Raw genomic sequence first — 11,318 nt, 5'->3', positions numbered from 1 at the left:
TCGAAACACCTGAATTCAATGATTTGGAGTGGTGTGTCAAAACATTTGGCAATATAGTGTATTTGCATCATGCGGTTTCTGTTTCACTTTCTTTAGCCATTCTGAAGCACAGTGAAAGTAAAACCAGTAATTAACTGGTTAGCAGGTGTGCCTCGTACCTCCTCACACCCATGCAACTTGTTCTGGCTACACTTCTCTAAGATGACTGATCAGGACTAACAGAACCAACAGGACTAATATCTATTATTTATGCAGAAAAAAATGTTATTATACATTTATATCTTTAATATTCATCTTAACTAAAACTGCTATGATTATCATCATTACTGATAATATTAATAATAAAAAAAACAAATTAAATAATTATTAAAATTAATATTATAATTATTTTGATTAATAATAATAATAATAATAATATAAATATTTTTATATTTATTATTACAACAGCCAACATTTTTTCAATTAAATTTAAAATTTAAAATAAAATCTCATTTTTGGCCCCTTGTCTTCCATCAATTCATACATAAATGAATCTCAAATCAGAAATCATTAATAAATTCTTTTATTAAAAGTATTGGCATCACAGACACACAGCTGATGACTGAGCAGTGACCCAAAAGTACTTGGACATTAAGGTCTTATTTATTTACTTTGGAAAACTCTGCTTCACGTTATAATGATGATCTTAGTCATAAGACTATTCTGAAACAGTTTATATCCAGGGCAGGCTGGTCACTATTTTCACAGTGTGTAAAAAAAAAAATGGTGTTGTGGGTCAAATTACTCATAAGACCTTTCTGTTAAATAAATAGAGCTGGAAAGAGTGGAATCACATTCAACGTCTTGGTTGGAGACAGAAAAGGTTGTGGTACGAAACGAAAATCAGTGCCGAAGAGGACAAAAAAAAAAAAGAAAGAAAAGAAAAAGAAAACCATAGTCACAGATCGACTAGAGCAGAAAGAGTCTGTGGATTTTAAGTAGGATATAATCGTCTGCAAACCTTTACTCTCTCACGCCACATTCTCACAAGGTAGAAATCTTCCTCTGTTATGAACCAGTAACTTGAATGTATTTACAACCATCTTAACTTCAAGGGTTATTTGTTTTGTTTTTTTTTTGAATAAAAATTATTCCACAGAATGAAACCAATCTCTTGGGCATAGTAGTATTTTTTTGTTGTTTGTCATGAGGCAAAAAGGAAAAGATTTATGAAAGAGTTCAAACCCAATATCCTACACTTGCTTCCTAAACTCATCTTCCTCCCCCCAAAAAACATCTTATTTCAAATAAAACACACACACACCCAAAAACAAAATCATAACCTTTGCTACTCTGCTTTCTGTTCCATGTAAAACGTAAAAAAAAAGAAAGAAAGAAAAATACCCCCCCCCCAAAAAAAAAGAAAAAAAAAAGAGAGTCACATTCCAATTGGCATCATTTTGACTTGATGCCCTGCAGCTGTTTCCCCTGGTACCACATGTGTGCTGAGGAAGCACTTCCTGGTTTATAATTCATCTTTAGGCTGAACATCATCATCATCCTCCTCTTCTCCCTCCGCTTCGGGCTCCTCCCTCGGCTCCTCTTCGTCGTCGTCGTCGTCGTCATCTTCGTCTCCTCCCTCGTCTTCTGCCGCCGTGTCCTGCTCCTTGTTCTTTTCCTCTTCCTCTTTGCGTTTCTTTTCGTCTTGCTCGTCCTTCATTTTCTTCTCCGGACCCTGTGACGAAGAGGAAATGACGTCAGAAAATCTTAAGACTTCCTTAAGGCTTTCCTACAGAATATCCGATGAATGAAATTACCTTAGTGACGCCCCACGTTTCTTTTCCGAACTTCTCGGCTTCGTTCACGTCGTCCGTGATCAGGAAGTTGTCGAAGATGGTGCCGGATTTGACCTGATATTAATGAAGAGGTTGTGTATTCGTTGTTAGTCTACTATTACATAGCCAGCTAGCTTGATTTTCAAACCATGAGGCCATTTCACAGCTCCCAGATCAGAGGTAGTTATAATCATCCCAAGTAGAGAAACACACCTGCCACAGATCCAGCCCGAGAACTCCGATATTGTCAAACTTGTAGATCTCAGAGTCGGGGTTGTACTCGGGGTTGTCGATCTCGGGGTGCACCCAGACTCCTTTGTAGTTGGGGTTATCGATCTGCTTTGGTTTCCACTCTCCCTGCCGAGACGAAACAGATTATAAGCAGGGTTTGCAAAATCTACAGTTCTTTCTTACTTTATTCTCCTAACATAAGTGCACCGACACTTCGCTCACACTAGTCTTGTGTGCATACACAGATGGTAGTAGATATACACAGCATCTAAAGTTAAATCACGCTAATCAGTGTGAACATTGACATGTTATGCGCCAGACCTCGTCATAGATTTCATTCATGATTGCAGGAGATGAAACGCTTATAAGAAATATCGCGAGATGGTAACCATTCGAGAGATTTGAGGAAGTCATTTGGCTTAGCTGCTTTACTGCAACGTACCTAGTTTACGTCAATTCAAAATGCCCCCACTCGGTGCAGAACAAAAGGTCCATGGGGTTGAGTTAGACCTGATCCTCCTACCAGGAACCAGAATGTGTTTTATAAGAGTGTTTAGCGTGGTGATATACATTGCAGTATGGGTTAGGGGTTAGGGGAACAGGTCCAACTCCACCCACTGGCCCTTTTGGTTCTGCAGCAAGGACAAAGGTTCAGCAGTAACGTGCTAATGTGAGCGTAAAATAATTGGAGGTATAGGAAAGTCAAATGAAAGAAGAAAATCAAGAAAAGTCCATGCAATGCAAGAGGAGTCTGTACCTTGTATTCGGGGTTGGGGATCATGGGAGGCTCCCATTCGCCATCCATATCCTCATCCCAGTCTTCAGGCTTCTTGGCATCAGGGTCTGGAATGTTCTCAGGTTTGTCCCAGTCCTAAGGAAATATCCATTACACATGGTGCATTAAATAAAAGCAGCTACACATGGATTACAATGTCTGAATTAAACTAGCATTTAATATAATATAATATAATATTTAACATATCCTGTCACTGTGGTTAGCCAACTTGATCGGCCCAGAAAGTGCTGTTAGCTAAAAGAACTGAACGGAATGCCACACGATACAGACCTCTGGCTTGGTGTCACTCTCGTCATCAATCTTGGCACGGTCGTCCCAGTCCTCTGGCTTCTTAGCTTCGGGGTCCTTGATCTTCTTAGGAGGCAGGAAATCCCAGTCCTCCTCCAGGGAGCCGGACTCCACCTTCTCGTTGTCGATCTTCACCTCATAGGTCTGGTCTGGGTTCAGGATCAGCGTGTAGAGGTGGGTCAGCTCGTCATCCTGGCAAAAAGAAAACATGAGGATTCCAGTAACAGACCTACACTCTGATTCGTAAAATAAATAAAACATTGATCAATCACTTACTTTACACTTGATGTCTTTCTTGATGAGGTGGTTCTTGCCTTTGTAGTTAAAGATGACGTGGACTTTTTTGGTGCTGTAACCACAGATATCTGGCCCTGTTGAGATCATTAAAAACGTAATTAGTTCTCCAATTATGCAATAATACAACATTTTAAATAAAAAACAAAAATCGAGACCCACCGAACATGATGTAGTACTGCGAGTCTCCGTGCATGTCGGCCTGGTTGAGGTCAGCGGGGAAGACTTTGACGTAACCGCCGCCACAATCGATCTTCTGTTCGTGTTTGACAGTGAACTGGATCACCAGGCTTTTGCCCTCATTGCTGAAGGGCTCAAAGCTTGCCGAGGTAGCGTAGAACCGGGCATCCTGGCTGGTTTGCAAACCTTCAGAAAACAAAACACGCATGAATGAGACCAGAGTCTTCATGTCAACACCACGGACCTACAGGCTTTAATCGTTACTGATGTGTCATTTTCTCAGCCGAGTTTTCACCTTTGTCCTTCTCTGCGTCTCCGTAGAAGTTTCCAGCGGTGAGTTTCAACTCTCCATAGTCAGATTTGTGTTCCGAGTTCACCCACCGACTCTTCCACGCGTCTGCAACACACGAGATGGGGGAAACAAATCAGTCAACAGCAGATGACGTCTAAGAGGAAGCTGTAAAAGCTTCATGTGATTCATATAAATTTGTCTGACTTTCAGAATGTTTCATTTACATAGAGTCACGGTTACCTGGGGCTTTACACAATATTCAAATGGAAGACACACCCACTGGTTCACACACAAAAAAAGTGCTCTGCAAATAGGGTTTGTATCATTGTCAAGGTTGTTTTTGTGCACTAAACCACACTAAACCCCACAGCTTTCAAACAAGCCCTCGTGACCGATCACATGCCACATTTTTTTTCTTTTTTCGATTAAATCACCCCACATACCCTTATAACATCATTGACAATTTAACCCCGGGTATCAAAATAAAAATAAACACGCAAGCACTTCATGTCTACATCACATGAGGAAGTCACAGAGGAGGAGTGGATGGGGGTTGGAATCTAAAAATCACACAACATTCCTGTACCATTTTCAGGAAATGTAACCTTCTCATTTCATTCAGTTTGGTGGCAAAATAAAAGTCTAAGACGTTTCCTGCTGGGGGGGGGGGGTAAAAAAAAATAAAAACCCCAATGTATTGTTATATAAAAGTGTTTTACTTTCGATTTGCATCCTAATTTTTTTTTCTTTTTCCCCCTTGTTACTTTCACTTCGTTAAGATCGAAAATATATGTGCAAAGTTTTTGAGGGGAAACCCACACGCCAAAAATAATAATAATAATAATAATAATAAGAAGAAGAAGAAGAAGCATTGTAACCCTCTTTCAGTGCTTAGTTTCAGAACATGGTGCATTTGTTTTCAGATCTGGGAGAGAACAGCACACAGAAAATAGATTTAAGATGGAAAAAAAATAATTTAGAAATCTATTTCTGGTCTTTTATTATACGATTATATCCTCCGGCTAGTTCCTTGTTTGCTAGCATCCTGTTCGTGTTAACTTACCGCCATCGAGGAATTGCTCTTTAAAGTAAACCGCCGCGTCGACTGAAAACGCCAGCAGTGCTAATGAAAATATCGTAAAGCTCTGCATTTTCATTTGTTTTTTAATTTTATTCGTCGTCCAGCAGTACCGGTGTTCCTGTCCAGCTCTTCCCCCTCCAGCGATCTGTCCACCTCAGCCAGGTCTAGCGAGGTTTATCGCTAGTTTCGGAGAAGCGTGGCTGAACAGATGTCTGTCTTTCATTGGCTGCGGATCCGACCGGTGGACCAATCACAATAGCCCACGAAGCTCGTAAGGCTCGCCTTCGCTGGGCGTGGCTCCGCCCTTTTCGCCTTGCTTCTTACACATGTGCCACTGGAATTGTAGAGGAAGTGAATTTCAATAATTTCTCTGAATATGAAATGAAGCTTGAGATTGTTGTGGTTCGGATAAGAATGGCCATGCATATGCAAGGAAAAACACACGATTCTGGCAATGCCATCTTTGCATACTACTTTGCACTTTGTACACCACCCACCCATATTTATGTATATTGTGTGTCTGTGGGGGAAACCCACACGTCACTACGTTAATAATGGTAGTAGTAGTAGAAATAATAATAATAATAATAATAATAATAATAAGATGAAGAAGAAGAAGTAGTAGAAGAAGAAGCATTGTAAACCTCTTTCAATGTTTAGTTTCATAACATGGCGTATTTGTTTTCAGATCAAGAGAATAGAATCACAGAAATAAAATTTAAGATAAAAAAAATAATTCCTACAATAATTTCCTTGCTTGAGATTGTTGTGGTCAGCTGCAACAGATAAGGATGTTCATGCATATGTGAGGCAAAGCACACGAAAACCATTAGATTGAATTAAATTGGATAGATAGATAGATAGATAGATAGATAGATAGATAGATAGATAGATAGATAGATAGATAGATAGATAGATAGATAGATAGATAGATAGGTATCTATGAAGGTAAATTCACATTATTTATGTATGTTCATATTCATGTATATTTTGTGTCTGTCTGATATTTCTGTATACTAAAAGTTCTTTGTATATATTCTGCATATAATTTGAATTAGCTTTCACACATTAACACATTTCTGCCTTGATGCCCCATGGCGCCTGAGATAGGCACAGTCTCCCCATGACTCGAGGATAGATCGGATAAGCGGTACAGATATTAACACATATATTTATTTAGTTTGCGATATAAGTTCAGTATTTGCTGGTGGGACTACAAGAATTCCAGTGTGAAGTTTCAGATTCTTATATCCAGTACCTTACGCTATCTGTTAAAAAATCGGAAAAGCAATCTTTTCTCTATTCGAAAAGGCAAAAGAAATGTTGCTTTAAATTACTTGTAACCCTTTTGTAATTTTGTGTTTTGAAATCCTGCTTAGAGTTATACCACTTCCTGCAACATGGATTGTTGAGCAGTATTGTATCTTCAGCAATTATTCACGTGGTCTTTGGCTAAAGGGCCTTAGCACGAAAAAACATATCTAAATAATTTTTTTTTTAATAAAAGGAAAAGAATATCTAATTAATACAATATTAGGGTTACAGCAAAAACTTATGGTTTGCATTGGCCGGGAATCGAACCCGGGCCTCCCGCGTGGCAGGCGAGAATTCTACCACTGAACCACCAATGCTTGTGCGAATCTGCAGTTGGCCGCTACCACTTTGTGGCGCTGTTTATAACAGGAAAGAATTATTTTAAATAAATGAGAAGTTAAACTATGAATGTCTGTATGTTAATATTATATTAATGTCTACAAGATTAAGCGTGTTGTTTATATCCATTGATATACAACCGTGGATTCGAACCTATATCTCACGCGCTGGTTTAGCTAAAACTCCCTAAACCGTTTTCTATTCATTCTCTATGGTAGTGCTAAACCATTACGGATGCATTATATTTTCGGCCACTGACGCTTTGTGGCGCTGCATAGTGCAACTGGTGAAGATGATCCACGGATTGCTCATTTAACTGACCGTATTAAAGTGTTTACTAAAAATAGAATAAATGTGTTGGAGAAGCAGAAAATGTTGATAATTGGGAAGCATCTGCTAGCTTTCCCACTGACAGTTCAAGGCAAAAGTTTACACACATCTAGTGGAACTTAGCCAGCTTTAAAAATTAAATTAAAACTAAGAATGACTGTACGTTGTATATTAATATTATATTATATTATATTATATTATATTATATTATATTATATTATATTATATTATATTATATTATATTATATTATATAAATTATATTAATGTCTACACTAGCTTCATATCCTCATTTATTCCATCCATATACCTCCTCCTTGGCCTTCCTCTTTGCCTCCTGCCTGGCAGCTCCATGTCCAACATTCTCCTACCAATATACTCACTCTCCCTCCTCGCTACCTCCAGCTCTGACTCCTGTCTCTGTCTCTGTGATACTGTCTCTAAACCATACAGCATGGCCGGTCTCACTACTGTCTTGTACACCTTCCCCTTGATTCTCGCTGATATATTTCTATCACACAGAACTCACAACACCTTTTTTCACCCATTCCAACCCGCCTGCACTCACTTCTTTACCTCTTTCCCACACTCTCCATTACTCTGGACTGTTGACCCCAAGTACTTAAACTCCTTTAATCTTCCGGTATGAAATTCAGAGTACTGACGATTCAAATGAATAAATTTGGCAATGTTTCATGCCAGTTGGCCTTCCTGAAGCAACCCTCTCTAATTATCCACTGGACTGTGACCCCCATGGCTAGATGTTTCTATTCATTTTCTATGGTAGTGCTAAACCACTACGGACACATTATATTTTCGGCCACTGACGCTTTGTGGCACTCCTCCACTGCATAGTGCAGCTGGTGAAGATGATCTACGGATTTCTCATTTAACTGACCGTATTAAAATGTTTATTAAAAATGGTATAAATGTGTTGGAGAAGCAGAAACTCCAAAATGTTGGTGATTGGGAAGCATCTGTTAGCTTTCCCACTGACAGTTCAAGCCAAAAGTTTACACACATCTAGTGTAGTTTTAATTTAGTTCAGTCCACAAATTTTCAGTATGTTCACTTTGTTGTCTTTATATCATTGTATTACAACTTTGGACATATACATGGAATTGTTATCCTGCTGGTAGACACAGCTGTGACCAAATTTAAAACTGTCAGCTAATGTCTTAAGGCTTTGGTTCCATATTTCTAAGTAATTCTACTTCCTCGTATTGTCGTCTATTTTATGAGATTGCTTGAGATTGTTGTGGTCAGCTGATTTGAATAGGAATGTCAGTGCATATTCAAGGAGACATACACAAGAGCCACCATTTTGGCACAGCTATCTTTGCATACTACTTTGCACACTGTACACTTTGTAAAAAACCCACCCATATTTATGCAGATATTGTGTATGTCTGATATTGTTGTTTACTAAAGCTTGTAAATATCCTTTGTATACTGTAAATTATCATTCACACATTTTTGTTTTATGTAGTAAACATTGTATGTAATATAACTTCAGTATTTTTTGTTGGAACTACAAGAATTGCAGTGTGCAGTTTTTCATATGTTTCAGATTCTAATATCCAATAGCACCTTACACTATCTGCTAAAATTGGAATAACTTCTTCTGTCTATTCAAAAAGGCAAAAGAAGTTTTACTTGTAACTTGCTTGTTAAACTTTTTTTTAAATTTAATTTTGTGTTTTGAAATACTTCTTCCATCATTTGTATACATAGTCTTTGGTTTATTAGACTTCTTAGATAATTAGGGTTACATCATCAATAAAATATTAGGGTTTGCATTGGTGGCAGGCGAGAATTCTACCACTGATCCACCAGTGCTTGTGGAGCCAATTGTGGAACAATCTTTTCTCTAATCGAAAAGGCAAAAGAAATGTTACTTTAAATTACTTGTAGCCTTTTTGTAATTGTGTGTTTTGAAATCCTGCTTAGAGTTATACCACTTCCTGCAACATGGATTGTTGAGCAGTATTGTATCTTCAGCAATTATTCATGTGGTCTTTGGCTAAATGGCCTTAGCTTGAAAAAACATCTACATATATATTTTTTTTAATAAAAGAAAACATCTAAATAATTTTTTTTTAAATAAGAGAAAAAAAATCTAATCAATACAATATTAGAGTTACAGCAAAAAATCAAGGTATGCATTGGCCGGGAATCGAACCCGGGCCTCCCGCGTGGCAGGCGAGAATTCTACCACTGAACCACCAATGCATGTGACGCTGACCGCTAACACCGTGTGGCGCTGTTTCATTACTTTTCAAATTTGTCTCACTCGTTATATTCTGTGTTCATTTATAACAGGAAAGAATTGTTTAAAATAAACGAGAAGTTAAACTAGGAACGTGTGTACGTTGTATATTAATATTACATCAACGTCTAATTTTAAGCGTGTTGTTTAGATTCAGTGATACACAATCGTGGATTCGAACCCAAGTTTCTCAAACGCTGGTTTAGCTAAAACTCCCTAAACAGTTTTCTATTCAGTCTCTATGGTAGGGCTAGACCACTACGGATGAATTATATTTTCGGCCACAGACGCTTTGAGGCGCTCCTCCACTGCATAGTGCAGCTGGTAAAGACGATCTACGGATTGTTTCATTTAATTAACATATTAAAGTGTTTACAAAAACGGGATAAAAGTGTTAGAGAAGCAGAATTACACGTGTTACAAGTTTATATGTGGTGTTTATATTTAGCAATATACAACCTTGGATATAAACGAGAATCAAACCCCAGTCTCTTGCTAAAGTTGAGAGTTCAGCTAAAACTCTCTAAACCGTGCTACACCAGGCTGAAAGTAAGGGTTGGTGTTTATGTAAGAAATAAAATAATTTGGGTTGGAAACAGATCACATCGCTCTCAGTTAATCGTTCCCAATGGTTATATTTTATTAGTTTATTAGTAAATTACTAAATTAGTTTAGTATATTATATTAGTTTGTTCAAATAACAGCATGTCATTTTTTTTTTTATTATCAGTTTATAGTTGCATTAAATGCTGTGGAACGTCTGCAAACCAGATTAGTTCTACTTTCATTATAGCAGCTATAAACAAAATAAGTCAAAATAAAGCAGCTTGTCACGTTATTAGAAAGATTAGAACACGCAGAACATCTCCTGTCACATAAAACTTACTGACCGTTACAAAGTGCTGGCACTGGAGACTCCTTCCATAAATGTTAAATAAACTCCCAGAAAACGGCATTATTAGTTTTAGATTAGTCGTATTTTAAACATGCATGTGAATGAGCTTTTGCTATAGAAACAATATGCTATTATTTCTTTTATACTATAACAACTATTACTGCTTAATGTATTTATATTAATGTAAACCTGGGATTTGAATCACAGCTGGAATTAATGTTAGAATTGTTGTCATAGAAAATGTTCTTCATTCTTCATTCTTCGTCCTTCGAAAAGGTTCTTTGACCGGTAAACCATTCACATTTGAGATCTTAATAGCATTTTGGTATAAAGATTTTTCTATGATTTTTAACACATTAATACACAAATAGTTATGCACTTCATGTGTGTATCCTGTTTGTCAGTACGCCAGTCCATGCAGAGGCTCCGATGTGTGGTGTCTACAGTAAAATGTTTTCCGAAAAGCTCTTTTACACCCATAACCCCAAAGCATAAAAATTATAAAATGTAATAGATTTGTGTGATATAGTGTAAATTTCCACAGGATACCAAAAAGCTGGCTTTTCCCACTGTAGTCCAACCTGTTGCACTATGGATGCAATATATTTTCGGCCACTAATGTTTTCTGGCGTTTTTTCATTGAATAGTGACTTACTAAAACTTACTATTTGCATTTCATACAAAAGTCATCGATTCTAGTTCACCATAATAGTCATAAAAGCCATGAGCCCTGAGAAACAATAAAGTGACACCTCCCCGTCGGGGAATCGAACCCCGGTCTCCCGCGTGACAGGCGGGGATACTCACCACTATACTAACGAGGAGTAGGTGCGGTGCAGTCGAGAAAAATAGTTCCTTAAATATAATTAATAAATAATAATAAATTAAATTAATATTGATAGATAAACAGTTACATACACAAACACTTATTCTCAGGTACGTCCAAAGAGATCGTCCTACTAATAATAATAATAATAATAATAATAATAATAATAATAATAATAATAATAATAATAATAATAATAATTATTATTATTATTATTATTATTATTATTATTATTATTATTATTATTATTATTATTATTATTATTATTATTATTATTATTATTATTATTACCAGTATCTTCATTAATTGGCTAAACTAATTAATGCATTATGGAGTTTTTTAAACTATATCTCTGTTGTGTTGTTTTCTTA

The 11,318-nt window shown here is 37.0% G+C and overlaps 1 protein-coding gene and 3 non-coding genes across 4 annotated transcripts; all 4 read right to left on the bottom strand.

Annotated features, from left to right (window-relative positions):
* Nucleotides 1-546: 546 nt before the first annotated feature.
* On the bottom strand, nucleotides 547-5,168 carry calr3b (calreticulin 3b). Its single transcript, XM_058418840.1, has 9 exons — nucleotides 4,959-5,168; nucleotides 3,899-4,000; nucleotides 3,586-3,789; nucleotides 3,406-3,500; nucleotides 3,112-3,321; nucleotides 2,803-2,916; nucleotides 2,028-2,171; nucleotides 1,797-1,889; nucleotides 547-1,714 (listed from the first exon to the last, which is right to left on the bottom strand). Exons 1-9 carry the CDS (start codon nucleotides 5,050-5,052, stop codon nucleotides 1,505-1,507), a joined length of 1,266 nt encoding a protein of 421 aa, XP_058274823.1. The 5' UTR covers nucleotides 5,053-5,168; the 3' UTR covers nucleotides 547-1,504.
* A 1,368-nt stretch (nucleotides 5,169-6,536) lies between these two features.
* trnag-gcc (transfer RNA glycine (anticodon GCC)) lies at nucleotides 6,537-6,607 on the bottom strand. Its single transcript has one exon. It is a non-coding gene; the product is annotated as a tRNA-Gly (tRNA).
* Nucleotides 6,608-9,118: 2,511 nt separating this feature from the next.
* On the bottom strand, nucleotides 9,119-9,189 carry trnag-gcc (transfer RNA glycine (anticodon GCC)). The gene has a single exon. It is a non-coding gene; the product is annotated as a tRNA-Gly (tRNA).
* Nucleotides 9,190-10,873: 1,684 nt separating this feature from the next.
* Nucleotides 10,874-10,945, bottom strand: trnad-guc (transfer RNA aspartic acid (anticodon GUC)). The gene has a single exon. It is a non-coding gene; the product is annotated as a tRNA-Asp (tRNA).
* Nucleotides 10,946-11,318: the final 373 nt, after the last annotated feature.

This window comes from Hemibagrus wyckioides, linkage group LG20 (assembly GCF_019097595.1).
Source record: "Hemibagrus wyckioides isolate EC202008001 linkage group LG20, SWU_Hwy_1.0, whole genome shotgun sequence".
NCBI lineage: Eukaryota > Metazoa > Chordata > Actinopteri > Siluriformes > Bagridae > Hemibagrus > Hemibagrus wyckioides.
The sequence above is the reverse complement of the archived record's forward strand: the minus strand, read 5'-3'. Positions and strand labels throughout refer to the sequence as shown.

What these genes read in the sequence shown, in the direction of transcription:
- calr3b (XM_058418840.1), bottom strand. Translation starts at nt 5,052, where the DNA reads ATGAAAATGCAGAGCTTTACGATATTTTCATTAGCACTGCTGGCGTTT. An exon ending in AGAGTGACACCAAGCCAGAG is followed by an intron (nt 2,917 to 3,111) that starts GTCTGTATCGTG and finishes ATATTTCCTTAG; the next exon opens with GACTGGGACAAACCTGAGAA. An exon ending in TCGGGCTGGATCTGTGGCAG is followed by an intron (nt 1,890 to 2,027) that starts GTGTGTTTCTCT and finishes CATTAATATCAG; the next exon opens with GTCAAATCCGGCACCATCTT.